Source organism: Tupaia chinensis, unplaced genomic scaffold, assembly GCF_000334495.1.
Source record: "Tupaia chinensis unplaced genomic scaffold, TupChi_1.0 Scaffold000215_1, whole genome shotgun sequence".
Classification (NCBI taxonomy): Eukaryota; Metazoa; Chordata; class Mammalia; order Scandentia; family Tupaiidae; genus Tupaia; species Tupaia belangeri.
Window position 1 is genome coordinate 5,447,991 of NW_006159690.1, and position 23,534 is coordinate 5,471,524.

The 23,534-nt window shown below is 35.6% G+C and overlaps 1 protein-coding gene and 1 non-coding gene across 2 annotated transcripts in view; one reads left to right on the forward strand and one right to left on the reverse strand.

The window, feature by feature from the left end:
* LOC102480098 (ADP/ATP translocase 2-like) overlaps window positions 1–18,320 on the reverse strand; it is a 52,363-nt gene extending 34,043 nt beyond the window's left edge. The window contains 4 exon segments of the mRNA XM_014587482.1: window positions 4,052–4,140; window positions 4,827–4,889; window positions 10,524–10,661; window positions 18,222–18,320. Coding sequence (XP_014442968.1) covers window positions 4,052–4,140; window positions 4,827–4,889; window positions 10,524–10,661; window positions 18,222–18,320 — 389 coding nt within the window.
* On the forward strand, window positions 12,023–12,128 carry LOC114007676 (U6 spliceosomal RNA). The gene has a single exon (XR_003549260.1). It is a non-coding gene; the product is annotated as a U6 spliceosomal RNA (small nuclear RNA).
* Window positions 18,321–23,534: the final 5,214 nt, after the last annotated feature.

The following is a 23,534-nucleotide window of genomic DNA, read 5'->3' on the forward strand; positions in this document are numbered from 1 at the left end:
CACTTGTGTACTTTTCTCACAGGTAAAAGATGAGGATTTTGATTACCTAATTGCGCAGGCCCAATGTGAGCCAGGTTGTTTTAATTAGACTGCCCAATTAGTTTATTGCCCTAGTGGGAATTAGGGCGTTGACCAAAATGCCCTTTCGCTTTTCTCCTAGGGCTGCCCGCTCATTACTAACCAACTGCCTACCAAAAAAACTAACTTTTTGTGTGTATTCAAATTACTTTGCATTGTCCTGAAATATCAAATTACTTTGTATTGTCCTAATAGATGATAGTTATAAAGAACCAATTCTAGTCTTAGGATATAACATAGTGAGAGTTAATAAGCGTTTAATACAGTGGTTTATATTTAGAACATACCTAGGTTTTGCTTTCATTTTTTAAAATTTGCAATGATGTAGCATAAATCTTGGAGTTGAATGGCTTTGGGTTCCAATCCTTACTAACTGATTGACCTTGGGTCATTAATATAACATTTCTGTAGTTCAGTTTTTTCATCTATAAGATATGTAGACTTCCAATGGGTATTGAAATTTGATAATGTGATAATAATATGCATGTAAGTGTCTGGCATATTATAAACTCTTAATAAATACAAATTATTATATCTTATTCCTCAAATGGTTCTCTTTCTCCTAATGCCTTTTCCTTGAGAGAAGTCCAGAACAGATCCTTTCTTCACAGCTCTCAGAAAGAACCAGCCTCGCCTACACTCAATGTTTGGACACCCATCTTCTAGAACTATGAGGCAGTACGTTTCTGTTTTTAAGCCTCCAGGCCTGTGATACTACCAGTAGTACCAGGGTGATACTGTAACAAATACTTTGAAATGTGGTAGTGGCTTTGGAATTCAGCTATGGATGGGGTCTGGAAGAGACATAAAGTGCTTGAAAGAAAGGTTTAGATCACCTTGAGGAGAGTACTGGTAGAAATACAAGTGTTATTATAGGTGCTTCTGATAAGGTCGAACATGGAAATGAAGAAAATCTTACTGCAAACTGGAGGGAAAGTAATTCTTGTCACAAAGTGAAAAGGAACTTTGTCAAATTGTGTTTTAGTTTTTTCATCAATGGTAAAAGTGGTTAAAAGTGATTCACTTGGATATTTAACAGGAGAGATTTCTAAATGAAGTACACTGCAGAAACATCTTGGTTTCTCCGCTGCTTGTAATAAAATGTAAGAGAAGAGAGATAAATTGAAGAACTGTTAAGCAAAAACTAACCAGAGCCTGAAGATTTGGAACATTCTCAACTTAGTCCATATTGCAAGATATAAAAGCAAGCATGTTCTTGAGACAAGGTCAAGGGTGTGGCTGGTCAAATTTTTGCTAAAAAGATTAGGTTTGCACCTCACAAATCCAATCAACCATCTCAGCAAAAGCCTATAATAGCAATGTAGTTATCTGGAAAGATCTGTGGAGGACCCTCTTGGACCCCTGTGAATTCGCACTGGAGGCAAGTTAAGATTTTTGAGAATCATTTCAGCAGAAATGTTTCCAGCTTACATTGAAGAGGGCAGAGATGGGATGAAAGAAGACTATCAAACTTCTGAAATTCCTCTGGCAGGAAATAGATTGATAGAGGTAGCTAGCTACAGATGGACGTTATTTTTTTAATTTTTATTTTTTGCTATAGGGTGTGTGCGTTCTCCAGAAAGACAGAGAGAGACAGAGAGACAGAAAGCGAGAAATCACTCCCCAAGGGGGATGGCCATACCACAATCCCTTCTCCTCCATTCTCTTCCCAGGATCTTGGGCGAGCACGCACACATACCTGGCGTGAGTTTTAAGTCACCGGGTCTGGGACTTGAACTGCGATTGACTACATGGGAGTCCAGCGACATAGCTATTATATAACTGCTGGTCCCCAGACAGACATTATTTTTAAGATAAGGGAAGAATGGAACCAGCAGTTGGCATAATGACTATGTTGCTGGACTCCCATGTAGTCAACTGCAGTTCAAGTCTTGGACCCAGTGGCTTAAACTCACTCCCGGCATGTGTATCAGTGCCCAAGATCCCGAGAGGAGAATGGAGGAGAAGGGATTGCAGCGTGGCCATCCACCCTGGCGGGGGGGGGGGATTTCTCGCTTTCAGTCTCTGTCTCCCTCTGTCTTTCTGGCGAGCGCACGAACCCTATAGCAAAAACAAAACAAAACAAAACGAAACAAAACAAAACAAAACCAAAAACAAAAACTCTCAAAAGAAAGAACCAATCCTGCTGATGCTTTGATTTTGTGTTTTCAGCCTCCAGCATAGTGAAACAATAAATTCCTGTTGTTTAAAACACCCAGACTTCTGTACTTTGTTATAGCAGCCCTGAAAAAGTAATATATCCTGTGTATGTCAGAGGTGTAGTCTAAGTATTATAAAAATTACCTAGTCTGTTTTATAAGACATAGTTGAGAGAGCTGTAGTTATTTAGAACCAAAAAGAAAAATAGTAGAGAACACATCTTTGAGAGGCAGTATGTGTTTTTCGTTGTCATTCCAGGTAGAACTAGAAATCCTTGGGAGGACATTACCAGGATACAGATTTTTGGTTCAATACAGAGAAAAATTATCTACTACTTACTATTAAAGCTATGCAGAGCCTCCTCTGTGTCTCATTTAGAATTCAAGGACAGGTGAAATGAGCTTTTTTTTTTTTTTAAGTTTTTTCACTATAGGGCATGTGTACTTGCTGGGGAGAATCAGAGAGAGAGAGAGAGAGAGAGAGAAAGAGAGAGAGAGAGAGAGAGAGAGAGAGAGAGAACATGAGAAAGCATCTCCCATGGAGAATGGTAATGTGACAATTCCTTCTCCTTTTCTCTTTCTTTTTACGGTCTTGGGCACACACGCAACACACACCTGGAATGTTTATCAAGCTTCTGGGTCTTGGATTTGAACCAAAGTCAGCCATGGGGAAGCTAGCTGCTTTAACCACCATGCCACAGGCTAGCCCCAAACAAGTTTTACATTTGCTTGTTTGCATTTTTTGGTGTGAGCAAGGGAATTAAGAGGCAAACAGGTTTAGAATTACGATTAGAATATGACTATAATATTTCTGTCATTAGATTGAGTACCATAAGGGAAGAATAAATACAGGTTATTCATTGTAATATTTCCAAGACTAGCACAGTGCCTGACTCATAGCTGATACCAGCTGAATAAATGAATAATGTCGATTCATATTCCTGTATCTTTAAACATTCATTTAGCATGTACAGAGTGTTCTCTGTATATAGAAAAGAGTTTTAGATAATGATATTAACACATAAAAAATAAATTGTGGAGGCCAGCAGGTGGTGTGGTGGTTAAGGCACTGGATTCCCACATGACCGACCGCGATTCAAGTCCCAGACCTGGCGGCTTGCTCCCTCACTTTCTCTTTCTTTCTCTCTCTGGTCAAATTAAAAAATAATAACAAATGAAATGAAATAAATATTTTTAATTAAAGTAATAAATTGTGGTCTTCATTCTCTAAGAGTATAGAACTTTTAAAAATTGTTGTTATGATTTTGGTGAGGTACATAAATACAAGAAGATAATCATAAGTTTAAGGTCATAACTTTCCCAAATAGTATACTTTCATGCCAAGGAGTGTTTATTATGTATGTATTGACTAAAGTTTCACCAAATGCAAAATAAGCACAAAAGGTTAATTGATAGCATGGTTATGTGGAAAAGTTGGTGAAATCACAACTATAATAACTATTACATAAAGCTTTTTAAAATTGTGATTTCATGTTTAGTAACAAATATGTAAACCTCAAGCTACAACCCAGGCTTACCAAAGAAAATGAGAATCATATTCTTGGCACATAGTTTCTATGAGTAAGGATATGTTTCGAGGATGTATGAATTAGTAGAAATATACCAACAAGAGGGAGAAGCAAAAAGATCCTGTTCCTTTTAGATCACAGTGTTAGCAGGTATTCATTCACCACAGCCCACAGTGGAGAAAGGGGACTGTTGTTGGGGAGAGTGGTCAGGAGATAAAGATTAAGAGTCACCCACTGTCCCTTCTAGAAAGCTTTCTCTCTGAATAGCTTCAAAAGACTTCAAACCTTCTGCTATTCCTTAGTAATAGTACTTCCCTGTGGCACTGAAGATTAATTACAGCAAGAGTGAGCTTTAGAGATCCACTCCGTATGGTCTAAAACACAACATAAAACCCACAGATGAAGGAAACAGCAAAGTCAAAATTGTAAATGCTGAAGAATTCGGGAAGAGAATTGATAGAGTAAAAGGATTATAAATTATAGAACTAATTTTTAAATTTCAGAATTTTGTGACTGATATTATTTTATTGAAGTTTCTGATTCTATGCAAGATAGGATTAATATCTCTATACTAATTTAAATATTAACATCCAGGATTAATATATTTTTTTAAGAGGTTTTTGCTATAGGGCACGTGTGCTTGACAGACAGACAGAGAGAGACAGAGAGACAGAAAGCAAGAAATCACCTCCCAGGGGGGATGGCCATGCCGCAATCCTTTCTCCTCCATTCTCTTCTTGGGATCTTGGGCACGCATGCACATGTGCCTGGCATGAGTTTTAAGCCACTGGGTCCAGGACGCGAACCGCGGTCGACTACGTGGGAGTCCATAGTAGAAATATACCAACAAGAGGGAGAAGCAAAAAGATCCTGTTCCTTTTAGATCACAGTGTTAGCAGGTATTCATTCACCACAGCCCACAGTGGAGAAAGGGGACTGTTGTTGGGGAGAGTGGTCAGGAGATAAAGATTAAGAGTCACCCACTGTCCCTTCTAGAAAGCTTTCTCTCTGAATAGCTTCAAAAGACTTCAAACCTTCTGCTATTCCTTAGTAATAGTACTTCCCTGTGGCACTGAAGATTAATTACAGCAAGAGTGAGCTTTAGAGATCCACTCCGTATGGTCTAAAACACAACATAAAACCCACAGATGAAGGAAACAGCAAAGTCAAAATTGTAAATGCTGAAGAATTCGGGAAGAGAATTGATAGAGTAAAAGGATTATAAATTATAGAACTAATTTTTAAATTTCAGAATTTTGTGACTGATATTATTTTATTGAAGTTTCTGATTCTATGCAAGATAGGATTAATATCTCTATACTAATTTAAATATTAACATCCAGGATTAATATATTTTTTTAAGAGGTTTTTGCTATAGGGCACGTGTGCTTGACAGACAGACAGAGAGAGACAGAGAGACAGAAAGCAAGAAATCACCTCCCAGGGGGGATGGCCATGCCGCAATCCTTTCTCCTCCATTCTCTTCTTGGGATCTTGGGCACGCATGCACATGTGCCTGGCATGAGTTTTAAGCCACTGGGTCCAGGACGCGAACCGCGGTCGACTACGTGGGAGTCCAGCGACATAGCCATTACGCTAACTGCTGGTCCCCAGGATTAATATCTTAACATTGATCCATGACATTCTTCTGTACAGTAGATAGTGGCATCCTGTATCTAGCACTAAATACAGGTTTAAGTCCTGGACAGTATGCATGAAGTAGCTATTTGAGAATTCTGGAAAGTAAATACTAGTAGGCATACAGGAGAAGGAAATTCAATTGTAAGAAAACAAACCCAATTTCAAAATGGGTAAGAATTTTGAACAGATCCTTCACCAAAGAAGATACACAGTTAGCAAATAAATACTTGAAAACATGATCAACATTAGCTATTAGGGGAATTTAAACTTATACCAATATGAGATATCTCTACACATCTATTAGAATGGGTAAAATGTCAAAAAATACTGACAAAAAGAAATGCTGGCAAATATGTGAAGTGACTAGAATGCTCATAGGTTGCTGGAGGAAATGCAAAATGATACAATTATTCTGGAAAATGATTCAACATTTTATAATAAAGATGACGGACATCGGAGGATACAGGAAAGAGCCCTAACTATTCTTCATTGGCAAATGAATAAAACTGTGCACATCCATACAATGAAATGGCAACAAAAAGGAATGAACTGGTAATAATGTAACATACTGGTCCAACTGGAGAGGTACTGTGCTGAGTAAAATGAGCTGGTCTCAAAGGGTAAGCTCTGTATGATTCCATTTATATGGCATTGTTCAAAAAACAATACAATAGTGGTATTGTCAACACTCCTGTGAGGGGTTGTCAGAGATTAGGGGTGAGTGAGGGTCTGACTGTAAATATGTAGTGAAAGAAAGGTTTTTGGAAGTGATAGAACTATTCTATGTCCGGATTGTGATGGTGATTACATGAGTCTACTTGTGTGTTATATTTTATTGAAGAGTGCACCAAAAAGTCAAATTTCTTGCATTGTAAGAATGTGTTCAATTTGGGACATGTTTCTTTATGCATCAGAGTTGCCTGATGTCATAACCAGGAAGCTAATTCAATGGGGCATAGCAGAGAGGCCCTCAATTCCACAAAACTAGGTTCAGGACCCACTGAAAGAGAAAAGAGGCTTCAAGGTAATTTTTTAAAGGTTCCATTAGCCAAGAATGCATTTCAAGCAAACAAACAAAAAAATATAAATGAAAGACATTGGAGTTCATTAGAAAGGAGTCACAGGAATATGCCATGTATATATTTTTTTCTTTATTTTATGATTTATTTGCATTCAATCATTGTACACCTCTATAGCATGCAATGTTTTTCAAGGAATGCATTCAGTATGTGATAAGCAAATTAGCGATCTTACCATAGACATCTTTTTCAACAGAGAACTTTGCAATGTTGTATCTGATAAGAGATTTTCCCTGAGGCCCTCCCACTCACCCTCTACCATTCTCTCCTCTCCCACCTAGTTTCTGGTATCTGAACCTGTCCTCCCTACTATTATTCTCCAGATCTTTAATTTTGCAGACTGTATACTGAGTGACAATATAAATGTTTCTCTTTCATAGTCTAACTTACTTCACTTAGTACTAAATTTAAATTTATCCACTTTAATTCAAATGGCAGAGACTTGTTGCTCCTTATGGCTGAGTAGTATTCCATAGTGTATATGTGCCACAGTTTTTCAATTAATTCATCAGTTCTTGGGCATTTTGATTGATTCCATGTGTTAGCAATTGTCAATAATACTGCAATAAACCTGGATGTGCAAGTATCTTTCCAAATGAGTGTTTTCCTGAGCTTTGGGTAGATATTCATGGAATTACTGGACCATAGGCTAATTGTAAGTTTTTGAGGAACCTCCATATTGTTCTCCACAATGACTACTAATTTACATTCCCACCAACAGTATAGGAAGGTTCCCTCTTCACCACAGCCTTGCCAGTGTTTATCATTCTGTATTTTTTTAATCTTAACCATTGTGACTGGATTTAAATGGTAGCTCTTTGTGGTTTTGATTTGCATTTCCCTTAGATAAGACATGATGAACATAGTTTTCTATGTTTTTTGGCCATTTGTATATCTTCCTTAAAGAGATCGTCTTTTCAACTCCTTTGCCCATTTTTAATTGGATGATTTTTTTTTTTTTTTTTGTGGGTTACTATATAATCTGGTTATTCTCATCTGAAGCATAGTTAGCAAATATTTTCTATTCTGAAGGTTGTCTCTTCACTCTAATTGTTATTTCCTTTGCCATACAGAAGATTTTGAGTTTGATGAGATCCCACTGGTCAATTTTTGGCATATCAAAGACCCTATATTTTAGGGTCTTATTTAAGAAATCTTTGCCTCCTCTGATGCCTTCAAGAGTTTCTCCTATGTTTTCTACTAGTAGTTTTGTGGTTTAAGGTTTTACATTCAAATCTTTGATCAATTTTGAGTTGATTTTTGTTACTACAAGAGGTAAAGGTCCAGTTTCATTTTTCAGCAGATGGATATCCAATTGGATATGCAATTCTTTCTTTTCTCTACTGCAGCTCCATTGTCTTGTACCTTTTGTCAAAGATCAATTGGCTGCTGAAAGTTATTTTTAATTACAGAAATCTTAGCCAGTCTTAATAGATAAAATTCTATTTTCTTATAATACAACAATCCATCAACATTAATGTTACTGAATTAAAAATATATAATATCAATGGATTTAGAACTAACAGAATATGTATGAAAAAATAAGTTTAAATTAAGTAAGCTGATTTTGAAGCATTCCCCATATTAATATATATTCTGTGCCCTTTTAACTCACAATATTTAAATATTAATTTAAGAATATATTCTTTATTGGGGCTGGCAGATGGTGTGGCGGTTAAGGACACTGGACTTCCACATGGCTGACCATAGTTCAAGTCCTGGACCTGGAGGCTTGCTCTCTCACTTTCCCTTTCTCTCTCTCTTTCGCTCTGTCCCTTTTTGGTCAAATTAAGATGAATTAATTAGTTAATTAAATTTAAATAAAATACATCTTTTAAAAAAGAATATATTGTTTTTTAAAATAGCTTACAATATATATTTAAACACAAAATTAATCTCTGAATATTATTTTTTTTAAGTGCAGTGGAGATTTGACTTAATTTTCATGTGAGCTGTTCCCTTTCTATTATCTCTGTAGTATCAGTCTTCATTAGACTTACATAGCTAATTATTTACATTTAAAATTTTAAACTGTAGACTACTTATACCTTTTTTTCTTACCTATTTCATGGAAAGACTGCTGATAGAGTAGAAAATAATAAAAAGAAAAAACTCATTTTAAAAAGAGAGAGGTTTTCTCAAACATGCCTTTGTTTCTAACATGTATGTCCCTAGTATTTTATTCTTTTGAAATCACCATTTTAGGTAATTTCCTGACAGGTTAGTATTATCTTTGGGAACAGGAGAACCCTCTTTTAATGATGTTTTTAAAACATCTACCATGGGAACAGTTTCTCTCCTTACATTTAGGTATCTGACTCATCCTTGCTAATATATCCTGATGTTAACAATGACCTAGGAAACAAAGAGAGGAACTTCCTTAGTATTTTCATTCTATGTAATCTGCCTTCATGGAATGGGGCTTGTGAAAGAAGCACCTAATTACTCTGACAAAACCAGAAAGCACTGTGCAGGAAGAGCTTGGCAAATCTACCTTACCAGTACAACACCTAATGAGTAGAAAATACAACACAATGGTTTTCTGCTTTTGCATTGCATTGAAGATGTGAATATTAATAATAATAATACAGGTTTAAAATAAAAAACAAAAATTTAGTTAAAATAGTAAGCATAGACAAAAAGCTATGTCTTAGGAAGTTTCAATTTGGAGTCTTTTGCAAGCTCAAATATAAGAAGTTAGGTTATTGGGGCTGGCAGGTGGTGTGGTGGTTAAGGGTGCTGGGCTCCCACATGGCCGACAGCAGTTCGATTCCTGGACCTGGTGTCTTGCTTTCTCACTTTCTTTCTCTTTCTCTCACTCTCTTACTCTGTCTCTCTTTGGTCAAATAAATAAATAAAGTTAGATAAAATAATCCTTTATATATATATATATATAATATATATATATATATATATATTATATATATATATGAAGTTCGGGTATTGATGGGAAAAGCTTTCAAAATGGTAAGAAAAATCCAGGGCTAATAGGATAATAGGAGGGCATTAAATTCATTTTTAATTCATACTTTTAATCAATACATGTTAATCAATCAGGATGTAACATCAACTCTATAGATACCAAGCTGAATACAATAGTTTACGCCTTTGAAGTGTTCATAGATTAAGCCAAAAGACAAACAAAAATGTGTACTATGATATACTATGAAATCTTCTGAGGAATTTATCAGTGTTGTTGGAGAACAGATGGGATGAAATGGCTGATTCTGCCTGTGGAAGTTGGGAAAGATCTCACTGAAGAATTTCCCTTCAAATTTAACCTTAATGGATGATACATAGTATTCTTGGCAAAGAAAACAGAAAAATAACACCCAGGCAGTGAAAATTCCATAAAATAATATACAACATTTTGAAAAGGTTACTGCTTAAGCCACTATAGCTCTTGCTCTAATTTGAAAGAGGTAGTTTATTCCATTTTTGTTGGATTCCCTTCTCCCATCTTATTCTGCATTGAAGGGATCATTTATTCATTCAGTTAATATGTAGTTAAATACTATGTGACAAGCATTGTTCTGGGAGTGGGGACTGTAGGAATAAACAAAATGAAAGTCCTTTGCCTCATGAAATTTAAATTCTAGGGGGAATTGAACAGATAAATAAGTAATTAATTAATATTTACTATATTATCTGCTGGCAGGTACTGTGGGTGATAAAAAGCAGAATGAGGGAGACTGATTTTTTTTTTAAGCAAGATGATTATGGAAGACTTCATCAAGCAAGTGATATGTGGGTAAACAATGGAAGGAAATTTAAAAAAAGCATGCAAATATCTTGGGGAAAGGGAAACTTGCACAATACACTGAATGTACAGAAAGGAGGTCAGTGTGGCAGGATCAAAGTTAGGTAGGAGAAGAAGTCCGAGAGGTACTGCAGATGGGGACAGGAAAGACTCAGACAGAGCACTTGAAGCCATCAGACAGACTTTGGCTTTTACGCTGAATGATGAGGCATCATTGGAGGGCTTTGTGTGGGGCAGTTCTTTCTTGAATAGACAATTCTTAAAAATCATATGGTACCATAGTCAAGCAGGTAAGGTACAACTTCCCAACTCCATTCTTGGATTCAGGAGACATTACCAAGTAGTTCAGGTTAAAACTGATCTTACAGGAGCACACTTTACTAATGATGATAAGTAATTTAGTAGCATCATAGGTCTAAAAGTGAAGCATTCATATCGTTTTATAAAGATAACATTCTAGATAGCTTTATACTCATGGACATTTAGTACTCGTGAAGGTAAACTTGCAGCAATATGAGTAGAGCACCTGGGAGCATGCATTCTCTTTTCTGTCGCCTTAGATGTTATATAATGAGAAGCTTGGGTGGCACTGGTGTAAGATAACAAAACAAGTTATATATAAAGTGAGTTATCTGGGTTTGGTTATTGGATCAACTCCTTAAAATCTATGTGACTTTGTGTCTTAAGGTTCTTATCTTAAAATGGACATAAGGCACATGTAGCTTATGAATATTTATTATCTACCCTGTACTTGACTCTGTCTATAGTTTAGAAATACAGTATTGCACAATATTTGGCCCAGACCTAAAGGATCTTTAGTTAATACTGTGGAGAAGTAAAACAAGGGACTTCAAAAGTACTTGTCTGATATTTCTGTAAGAGTAAAATGAAATAATTTATTAGAAATGCTTACCAATATATTTGGCACTCAGTAGATATGAAGTTTATATATCACTATGATTCCTCTATTCTTTTTTAAAATTTTATTTATTATTGTTATTTTAAAATTTACTATACGGCTCATGTACTTATGAGAAAGCGAGAGAAAAAGCAAGTTACTTGGTTCAGGACTCAAACTATGGTCAGTCATGTAGTAGTCCAGTGCCTTACCCACCAAACCACCTGCTAGTCCCTAATTCCTTTATTCTTAAGAGTTGTCAGTTATTTGTTCTTTCCAAGGTAGATAGATAATCATTTTTATTCAGTTGGATATGATCTTTTTAAAAATTGTATTAGGCTAATTTTCTAGTTCCATTTCTTAAAACTTGAATAGAAAAATTGAAGAGCCAGCAGGTAGCATGGTGGTTAAAGGCACTGGTCTCCTGCATGGCTGACCATGGTTCAAGACCCGGACCTGATGGCTTGCTTTCTCACTCTCTCTCTTTCTCTCTCTGTCCCTCTCTGGGAAAATCATAAATAAATAAAGTTTAATAAAATAATTATTTTGAAGAAAAGAAAAATTGAAAGAAGTTGCAACTTGGGTGGTAAAGTTATATATGATATATCTACTGCTATATGCTGTTGTGTAACAGCATATTCTGTTGGAAGACGCTGTGGCTGTTTGGGTTCTTCTGTACCCATTTTTTACCTTGTCTTCAATGGAAAGAACTTGGTGTCATGTTTAATTGAACAAAGTAGTAGCTATTAATTAATACAGATAGAATATTGTTTTAGAAAAAAAATGGACCTAAATAATGAAGTAAAGACACAATTAACAATAATTTAACTCTATCGATATTTATGGTCTTAAGTCTACACTTAAAGAAGTACCTTCTGGTGCTCACTTTGGCAGCACATATACTACAATTGGAATGATATGAGAAGATTAGCACAACCCCTGTGCAAGGATGACACACAAATTCATGAAGAGTTCCATATTTTTTTTCAACATACGCAAGACCATAAATGTAATACACCATATTAAGAGAGAGAAAGATAAAAAAAAAAACATATGATCATTTCAATTGATGCAGAGAAAGCATTTGATAAAATACAACATCCTTTCATGATTAAGATCCTCAGTAAGATTGATATAGAAGGATCATTTCTCAACACAGTAAAAGCCATCTATGAAGAACCTACAACTAACATTATACTGAATGGGGGAAAAAATGGGTAGTAGGCAAGGCTGCCCACTTTCTCCACTGCTCTTTAATATAATGCTGGAAATCTTAGCTAATGCAATCAGAAAAGAGAACAATATAAAAGGCATTTGAATAGGCAAAGAAGAGTTGAAAATATCTTTATTTACAGATGACATGATGGTATACTTAGAAGACCCAAAGGTCTCCATGAAAAAAACTTCTTGAAGTAATAAGTGAATACAGTATAGTGACAGAATACAAAATCAACACCCAAAAATCTATAGCATTTCTACAAATGGACAAGTTGAACGAAGTAGAGCTGAAGAAAGGAATCCCTTTCACCATAGCCACAAGTTGTATAAGATATCTAGGGATAAACCAAACTAAGGAAGTCAAAGACCTTTTATAAAGAAAACTATGAACATCTTAAAAAAGATATTGAAAGTGACATAAAAAAGTGGAAGGACATCCCATGTTCCTGGATTGCAATAATTAACATAATCAAAGTGGCAATTCTACACAAATTAATCTACATGTTTAATGCAATTCCAATCAAAATACCAGAAATATTCTTCACAGATCTAGAAAAGACAATCATAGAATTTATCTGGAATCATAAAAGACCTCGTATTGCCAAAGCAATCCTGCACAAGAAGAGTGGAGTGGGAGGCATATTATTCCCTGATCTCAAGATATACTATAAAGCTGTGATCATCAAAACAGCATGGTTTGGCACAAAAACAGACATGTGGACCAATAGAATAGAATAGAGACCCCAGAAATAACCCCCAAAGCTTGCAGCCAACTGATTTTTGACAAAGGATATCAATCAGTCCATTGGGAAAAGGAAAACCTCTTTAGTAAATGGTGCTGGAAAAACTGGGTATCCACCTGCTGAAAGAAGAAACTATATCCACCTGCAGAAAGATGAAACTGAACCCCCATCTTTCACCATTAACAACAGTCAACTCAAAATGGATCAAAGATCTGAACCTAAGACCTCAAACTATAAAACTACTGGTGGAAAATGCTGGGGAAACTCTGGGAGACATTGGAGTAGGCAAAGACTTCTGAACTAAGACTCCCAAAGCACAGGCAATAATCTCTAAAATAGACAAGTGGGACTATATCAGACTAAGAAGTTTCTGCACAGCAAAGCACACAGTAACAAGTATGAATTGACAACCTTCAGAACGGGAGAATATTTTTGTAAAATATGCCTCAGACAAGGGATTGATAACCAGAATACACAGGGAACTAAAACACCTTAAAAAAAAATAACCCAATGAAAAGATGGGAAAATTAGCTGAACAAAAATCTCTCTAAGGAAGACATATGAACAGCCAAAAAGTATATGAGGAAATGCTCAATATCCCTCATCATAAGGGAGATGCAGATAAAAACCACAATGAGATATCACCTAACCCCTGTCAGAATGCAAAGATTCAAAATATAAAAAAGTGGTATGTGTTGGTGGGGATGTGGTGAAAAGGGAACTCTCCTACACTGTTGGTGTGAATATAAACTGGTTCATCCCCTGCAGAGAACAATATGGAGGTTCCTCAAAAATCTACAAATAGAACTACTGTTTGACCCAGCAATCCCACTTCTGGATATCTACCCAAAGGACAGGAGAACGCTCAGTCAGAAAAGCGCTTGCCCATAACTGTTTATTGTAGCCATTATTCACAATGGCCAAGACATGGAACCACCCCAAATGTCCACAAACAGATGAATGGATTGAAAAAGTGTGGCACATATACTCTGGAATACTACTCAGCCATAAAAAAAAAAAAAAAAAAAAAAAAAAAACACAACTGTAAAACCCAGGCTTTTGATAGAAAGGGGTCAGATATGGAGGATCTATTGCTGAATGAAGTAAGCCAAGATATGAAAGAAAGATATTGTATGTTTCCACTTACTATATACCGACTATCTGCATTCTAATGGTAGAGATAGAAATATTGGAGAGCATAAAAGCAGCGAAAATAGTTAGCGATGATGGGACCAGCAGTTGGCGTAATGGCTGTGTTGCTGGACTCCCATGTAGTTGACCGTGGTTCGAGTCCCGGGCACGGTGGCTTAAAACTCATGTCAGGCGCATGTGCATGTGTGCCCAAGATCCCGAGAGGAGAATGGAATGGGGGGGGGGGGTGATTTCTCGCTTTCTGTCTCTCTGTCTCTCTCTCTCTCTCTCTGTCTTTCTGGCAAGTGTATACACCCTATAGCAAAAGACCTCTCCAAAAAAATCAAATATAAAAAAAATGAATTAAAAAAAGTTAGCAATGATAAGACAGTGTGGAATGGGATGGGAGAAGAGAAGAGTATAGAGAAAGATAGCAAGAGAACAAATAAGAGAGGCATGACATTAGTGGGATACAGATATGGTTTATTACCTGTTGATGATGACATGTATAGTTTTCTCAACAGGATTGGTCTGAGAAGTATTTCATGCTGGGTAAAGTCTTTTTACTAGCAAAATGATAAATAATGATTGACTGTTTAAAAAAATAATTGGAATAATAATAATAACTGGAAAAAAAAGAAAAGCTATTGGGTGCTGAAGATGGGGATTTTAATGTCTCTATATTGACTGATATGCATGGTATTCCTTCTGGTAAAAGAAATGTAATACACTGTAAAGTTATATGATTCAATGTAATATAAACAAGATTATGATAATAAATAAATTAACAAAAAAAGTAACTTCTGAATCAATTCTGTCTTCTCAAATTATGTCTAGCTTTTGATTTATACTAAATGGGAACCGTGTTATTTTGCGTTCATTGTTGTGCTAGGCAAATTATTCCACAGAAAGTATAGCTTTGTGCCTTCAAAATACTTGTTTCATGACAGTCAGTTGAAAATAGTCACTCAGCAAATCTTATTTCAGATCAACATTTAAAATCTGAAAAATATTTGCTATAACAAAAAATAAATATTTTCATCTAAAATAGTTTTAAAACAATGCTATTGACTTCCTTTTTTTTGTGCAATACTGATGACTTTTAAAGATATTTTAAACAGTGTTATTAAATTCTCAGTGAAGTTCTAAGTTTTCTTTGATTGTCACTAATTGGCTATCTTTTTCAATGTAATGAAAATCAAAATGTTTCCAATTTCGGCTTAATATTTATAAAGAAAATGCGTTGTTTAATTGTTATTAACCATATAACTCTATTCATATCTTCTAGTGGCATTTTATTGTGATTAATTCTTGATTTTTATTGGTTTGAGAGTATGAGGGTATCATAAATTTCATTACTTAAGACTGAGACATAGTTATAATTAGAATTCTCAACTAACTTCCAAGGTCAAATACCTATAAACTGAGTAAAAGACTGAGAATTACTCATTTCTCCTTTTGTGGTGTGAAGAGCTAAGGACCCTGTGTGAATGGGGAAGGTTCTCCTTTTATTCATTAGCTTCTCCTTTATTTATTAGCACCCCACAGAGTGCTTAAACCTGTATGCATTATTCTGTTCTAGATGTTCTTCGCAAACCAGTATTCTTTGCTGAAACATAAGGCAGAGTGTTTGCTTTTGCTGTACCTTTGCTTACTTTTTCTTAGATAGCATCTCCTGTTTCCTACCTTTTAGATTCATCTTTGATTTCAAGTTTTGTCATAGTACCTCATTTTTCTTTGATATTTTGACTCTGGAAACAAACTGATTAATTTGCCTGTAAATTTGCATGTTTCTCCCTCAGAGATAAGTAATACAAATTTTCAAATAGTCTGATTATCTTTTTGTTGTGTATTTCTTTCTATGTATTTGTTTTTTAATATGCTAAAATGGTGTGTGTACTCACTAGAGAGAGGCAGAAAGAAAAAGAGAGAAGGAGAGAGAAAATGAGAAAGCATCCCCATGAAGATGATCATGATTCAATCCCTTCTTTTCCATTTTTCCTTTTGGTATTTTGTACACGAACACAGAGGGCATGTCCGGGGCTCACCCATATGGGATCCAGTGCCCTTAACCTCCCCACTACCTGCTGGCCCATAAACTGGTACTTTAAACTCTTTATGTCAATGTTTGCACCACTTCCCCGAGTGCTGATATGTGATTTTTTTAAAAGAATTAGTTAGTTTTATTTATTATTTAATTTGACCAGAGAGAGAGAGACACAGAAAGAGGGAAAGTGAGAAAGCGAACAGCCAGGTAAAGGACTCAAACTGTGGTTTGCAACATGAGAGTCAAGCACCTTAATCACCACACCACCTGCCAGCCCAGTATGTAATCATTTTTTCTCTTTTCTTTTTTTTTAAAGAGAGATTTTTGGCATAGGGCATGTGTGCTCACTGGAGACGCAGAGAGAAACAGAGAGACAGAAAGCAAAAAATCACCCCCCAAGGGGATTGGCCACATTGCAATCCGTCTCTTCCATTCTCCTCTTGAGATTTTGGGCACACATGCACACACGCCCAGCATTTTTAAGCCTCCTGGTCTGGGACTCAAACCATAGTCTACCATGTTGGAGTCCAGTGAAGTAACCATTACGCCCTCTGCTGATCCCAGTATAGGATCTTTTTATTCCTACATATAGGTAATGGTCTGCCCTTACTTAGCTCTTTAGCACATTTTCACCAGGACATTTTCACCACAAAATAAGACAAATATGAATGATGTAATAAAGGTAAGAGACCTCACATGTCAGTGGAAAAACCAAATATCTCCCTTTTTCACTGAAGTTTTGCTGTGACTCATTCCTTTATGCCACTAACTAGCTCTAATGCCACTTTGTCAAATTTGAGATCAGACTAGCCCTGGTGGCAATTATGGTCAATACAGACTTTTCACAACATCCAGAAACTTCAAGCACCACACTATTTTTCCCACTTCATGTGCCTTTCAAAGTATAGAAACGGTATTTCATTTTATTTGTAAATGAAATCTCATGTTACTGTGATCAGCTTTTAGACTTGTGGCATTTTTTGGATTCCCCTGTCTATATGTCTCACTTCATTGCTTGCCAACAATGTGCACACACATACATGATCAAGCATTTATACCCACATGCAAACATACATCTTGTACACCTACCTTTGTGTACACACACCCAAACACATGCATAGTCTTGATTTTGAGCTCTGACCTTTAATTGGAGGCATTTCTTTTTCCTGGTTTCCTTCATTTCAGTTTTGGGGAACTTTAGCCATCAAATGTGGCTTTGCTTCTAACATAGACTGGCTGCTGCGGGTAACTATGAACAATGAGCTCAAACAGAAGAATGAGGGTAATGTTTATTGGAATAAAGATTAGGCTTTAAATTCCTTGGGGGAATGAACCAAATCCAATGTTTTCCTGTGTGCTGACATTTCTTGTATTGATGCTGTTTTAGATCTTCTGGAGAAGGAAGGGGGAAAAAGGAAAAAAAATTTAAAAAAACTTCAGCAAATGAGTTCTTTTAATCAGAAATGGAACTAGGAAGGCTGTTTTAGCTAGGCTTTTTGACAATTCCCTCTTTAGCAGTTGTTAAAGGGGTGAGGACAGTAGCCTCACAAATATTGTGAAAATCTGAGCGATGGAGGGTGTTGTTAATGGGGAAACAGAGAGCAGTTGTTTAAATAATCCTGGGCCAATGGCATTCGGTAGGTGGAGTTACTAGTTACTGTTGTGTGCATTACAGAGCAAGATAATTCTGAATGAAGACTTTCAACATTACACATGCTGGACAGATTCGGGTTCTGCTCTTTGTGCAAACAAAGACAAGTGACTGAGTGATAAGGTTTTTTGCTTACGATCCATTAGTGAATGCAGCTTGTTTGATAAGAATTTTAAAAATATATATACATGTAAAGGATTTATCAGAAGCCCTGATGAATATTTCATGAGTTGATATATTCAGCTGAATGAATTCAGTGAGTGTCAGTGTGTAGCTTGCAGACAAACCTCATCCACAAGGAGGCTACTGACATAGGAAGCACTTTGGCGCATTTTCAGAAGCAAAGCCAGCCTGATAAAGCTCCTTGTGACAGCCTGACTTGCCATTCTTCGAGTGTGCTGCTCTTGCTCTAAGCAGCTCACATTTTGGAGCCACAGCTCCTCAAATTAAACTGGAAATAGTTGGCAGACTTATCAGCCTTCTAACCTGCAGTACAATCTCTGCTATGTTTGAGGTTTTTGTTCTGGATGGTGAGAGCTAGCATTCCATACGAGACATGACAGCAAAAGATTCTTCAAAGGAGCTTACTTCTTCTGAATCTGAGGTTTGCATAAAGACTTTTAAGGAGCAAATGCACTTAGAACTTGAGCTTCCAAGACTACCGGGAAACAGACCTACATCTCCTAAAATTTCTCCACGCAGTTCACCAAGGAACTCCCCATGCTTTTTCAGAAAGTTGCTGGTGAATAAAAGCATTCGGCAGCGTCGTCGCTTCACTGTGGCTCATACATGGTAAGACAGAACTTGGAGGTATCTACAGTGCTTTTTGGATTCTTTCATTAGCAGCAGTGATTTAGAAATGTAGAAAATGGCACATCTGAGTTTTGCTCCTAACACATACCTCAAGTGTGAAAGCAATGGAGAGTGGGTCAGCTGAAGAATACATAAATGCATTTGTGCTAAATGATCATTGTGTTACTAGCTGTTTCCAGATAAAATACGTCTCTGGCTGTAGAGAGTCTTTAAAATTACTGTTTATAAGTTAGAAATGTAGAAAATGGCACATCTGAGTTTTGCTCCTAACACATACCTCAAGTGTGAAAGCAATGGAGAGTGGGTCAGCTGAAGAATACATAAATGCATTTGTGCTAAATGATCATTGTGTTACTAGCTGTTTCCAGATAAAATACGTCTCTGGCTGTAGAGAGTCTTTAAAATTACTGTTTATAAGACACACACACACACACACACACACACACACACACACACACACATATAGCTAATTCTAGGCAAATGGCATAACAAAGGAGCTTTTAAAAGTGAGTTTGTCATTTAATTTTTGTTGAGGTGATAGGCGATTTTTTTGTAGTTGTTTTTTGACATTTTCAGTATGTTTTTGGTAGAAGCATAAGTGGTTTAATCTTAGTTCTAATTTATTTCTTAAGGCAATGTATAAAGTCAAACTTAATTTATTGTACCACCATGTTTATAGTACATAAACCAATGAGTTTTTGAGTTACTGACTTCTATCTGTATACTACTAAGGAAAACTAAGTTCCCACTCTGAAATTGCATGATTGATTATTTAATTTTATTATTCCAAATGCTGAAATCTTTAAGAGCCTTTTATAAAAATAATTTTATTTGTAAGTATTTTGAGAATGCAAAGTAACTAAATTCAAGAACCCTTTGTAAAAATTATTCTAAAACTGTCACCTTTAATATATATGTTCACAAAGAATGACAATACACTGTTATAAGCCAGTATAATAGTGAAGTGTAAGGAAAAGCTCAATAAAATTAAATCAGCTTTACCTGTAAAAGTTAGGCCAGTTCAGATTTCTTTGGAGGGTATATTTTATTTCAGATTAAAGTACTCTTCAACATAGGATATCTACCTCTCAGTTCCATTTACTAAGAGCCATATCAATAAAGGGAGCTAGTGACTCTTAAAGGCAGTCCATACAGAGTGATTTTGTGACAACATGCTAGGTCATCAACCACCATTATAAACCGAGAATTTCTGATTTTTGAAAATTACTAGTCACTTGCATGATTTGTTACCTGTGTGAAATATTTGTTTGCCTAATCTATTGCATAATGCTTTGGCAAATTAAAGTTACCCCTAAAAAGATGTAGCTTTCCTTTGATGGACACCACATGTCTAGACAACATATGCTTTACCTGGTAGAGAGGATGGGCTTATTCTGGTTTTCTGGCAATGGGCTGTTGTATATATTTTTGCTTTATTGGAGAATTATTTTGGTCATCTTCTTGATGAAGTGGGTCTTGTTCTTAAATTGTAATATCTTACTTGAAGAACACACATGATTAATTTTTCCAAACCTACCAATGGTGGTAGCATTTATAAAAAGAGAAGGTTTATATATAAGTAAGTACTGATTTGAAGTCCTCTTTTTCATACTTTATTCCCCTCCTACTCTGTGTATATTTTCATATAATTTGCTAGGTAGTATAACTGAATAAGAGAAGACATATAGACATATTGTTAGTTCTTGTTAAAGGAACATATATAGAACATATGCAGTCAATTAATAGACATATATTTTACTACTCAAATGAATATTAAACAATTATTTTGACCAAAAGGACATTTTGTGTTAGTCACCTAATTTTCAGATAATGATAAATCTTCTTAAAACCTTGGGAATAGTGCCCTTAATCTAGAGTTTTGTTTCTGGAATATAATAATATAACCTTTATTTTTCTTAGAATAATTTTTGATGTGCTAGAAACATAGACCTACAAATATGTTTTTTTTTCTTTTTAAGAAAAACTTAAATTTCAAAGTGATTAAAAATTCAATTTTTTGAATGTATTTATACAAGTTTTCTTTTACTAAGTGACAAAAAGAGCAACTAAGTGATATTTGAGGTTACTTATGCTAATAACAGGATCTTTTAGGTGAGTTGTAGCAAAAATTTCCACAATTGTGAAAAAAAAGAGAAAGAAAAGAAAACACATGATTTTGGTGTAGTATATACCATAATACAGATTTTAATAGTTCATTACTTATCAGCTTATGAAATAACTAGTTATGAGTATGATTCATTTTCACCTTTTCTTTCCTCTCAACCCATATACTATCTTACTATGTTTCTTAGTAAAGCAGTATGATAATTTTTTTCAGCACCAAATAAGTCTGTATTTATATTTATTTCTATTGTTTGATCTGAATATATGCTTAACATTTTAAAATTTATTTTTATGAAATATGGGATTAAAATCTGTTTGGGAAATGGACATATCATTAATAACTTTTTTCAAATCTTATAAAAATGTGATTTTTGTGTCATTTGCAGTAGTTACACGAGGAAGAAGAAATGAGCATAAGTACTCTATTTTTTGCCTTTTGACATAAAATGTAACCAGCTTTTCACAATCAACAATTGGTATTTTCTAAACCATGCATTTAAGTTAGAAATTCCAAGATATGCACTTAGAAGTCTGTAAAAACATGTTATTACTTTACAGTAGACAGTAGACTTCTTTTAAGAAGATTGGATTGTTTTGATTTCAGTGTTGAAATTAAAGTAATTTTCATGATGAAACTAAACAATTCAGAAGATGAAGTTTGTATCTACACTCACTGAATGATTTTTAAAAATCTTTAGTTACTTTTACTTTTCATATTTTGGCCTGATGAGTGTGTAGTTCTGGCTTTGAAAACCCAAATTATGACATGTGGGATAATGGCAGAAGATTTTTTTTTTAATCTGTGATATTCTGATTCTAGGATGATTTTTTAAAAATGTCTGAAGAATAGTAAATATTCAATGCATAGTCACTAATCAGAATGTTTATACAGTCCTTAGCCTGGAAGGGGTTTGTGTGATTATCTCATTGCTTCTTCTTACCCTTGGTCAGAACCACAGTTACTCCATCTTTGACATACGGGAATCTGCCCTACTTTCAGACTAGAGAAAACAGTTCTGTGACCCACAGTCTTACTATTTCATAAACCAAGTATTGGAAAATTGTTTTAATGACCAATATATATTATTTATATGATAATAATGATAATATATAATACACAGTATTTTTTTCTTTCTTAAGGAATATTTAAAAAAGAGTTACAAGAAACTGTATGATCAGGGCCAGAAGGTGGTATAGTGGTTAAGGTACTGGACTCCCACATGGTCAACTACGGTTTGAATCCCAGACCTAGAGGCTTGAAACTCACACTGGGTGTATGTGCGTGTGTGCCTAAAATCCCAAGAGAAGAGTGGAAAGAAGGGATTGTCATGTAGCTATCTCCCCCCTCCCCTCATGGGGGATGTTTTCTTGCTTTCTGTCTCTCAGGTGAGCACTCAGGCCTATGGCAAAAATCTCTCAAAAAAAACCTGTCTGATCTTAAGGTCATTACTAACTGATAAGTGGTCCCAGAGTTTTCTTTTTTATTCATTCAGTATGTATAATTGAACACTGCTATAAGAAAAAGAAGAAAATCCAGAACTTATTGTATTTTAAGTTTGTTACTAGATCATTCAAAAGTATTATTTCATTTAAGTGTCATCTGGAGAATAATTATACTCCAAATCATGTTCCTTTAATATTGCAGATTGTAGATACAAAAAATGTTTTTGAATTGCTTTAGCTTCTTCAAGTATTTCTGTTTTTTCAATCATTACTTTGACTCTGACCCACCATTCTAAATTTCCAAATTATTCTTTCATTTCTGAAGCCCAAAAGTAGATGCCATATTTATTATTAGATGATATGAGACAATAGAGTTAAAAAACATATCATTGCAAAGGGTCAATTAAATGTTCAGTATATTCCAGGACATAGAATAGAGGAGGTACTGGGACTAGCAGATGGCATAATGGTTATGTCACTGGACTTCCATGTAGTCAACCACAGTTTGAGTCCTGGACCCAGTGTCTTAAACTCAACGCCGGGCACGTGTGCGTGCATGCCCAAGATCCCGAGAGGAGAATAGACGAGAAGGGATTGCAGCGTGGCCATTCCTCCTGTGGAGTAATTTCTTGCTTTTTGTCTCTCTGTCTCTCTCTGTCTTTCTGGTGAGCGCACGGGCCCTATAGCAAAAACTTCTCAGAAAAAACAAAAAACAAAAGAATAGAGAAATTACTGCCAGACTTCTTAGGACAGCATGTTATTTATTCCTAACACCCAGTCAGAGGTGACAACTTCTGAAACACAATGGCTTGAATGGCCTACTTGTTCTTGCCGGGCATTTTCCACATAGGGTTCATCTTCTTCAAACTTTTTTCACTTCAACTTTCTTCCCTTCACCTCAGCCATCAGTTATCCAGCAGCAGCAGCTTGAGGCTTTCTGAAGACAGCTGTTAGTTATAGTCTCACATTCATCTGGTTCCACTGCATACCTGTGCATTATGCTCTCTTTGAAGAGCAAATGCACTGATGTCCCACCCTCTCTTTGTCCATGCCTGTACATAGGGAATGATATTCTTTTAATAAACAGTAATCATGAGAAAAGAGACTTACTTCTCTTATTTTCCCCCACTTAGTTTTACTTATATTTTAGAAATCTTCCTTCCTTTTTACAAAGATTCATACATATATTCTTCTGTGCCTAACTTTTGAATGTTTAAGTA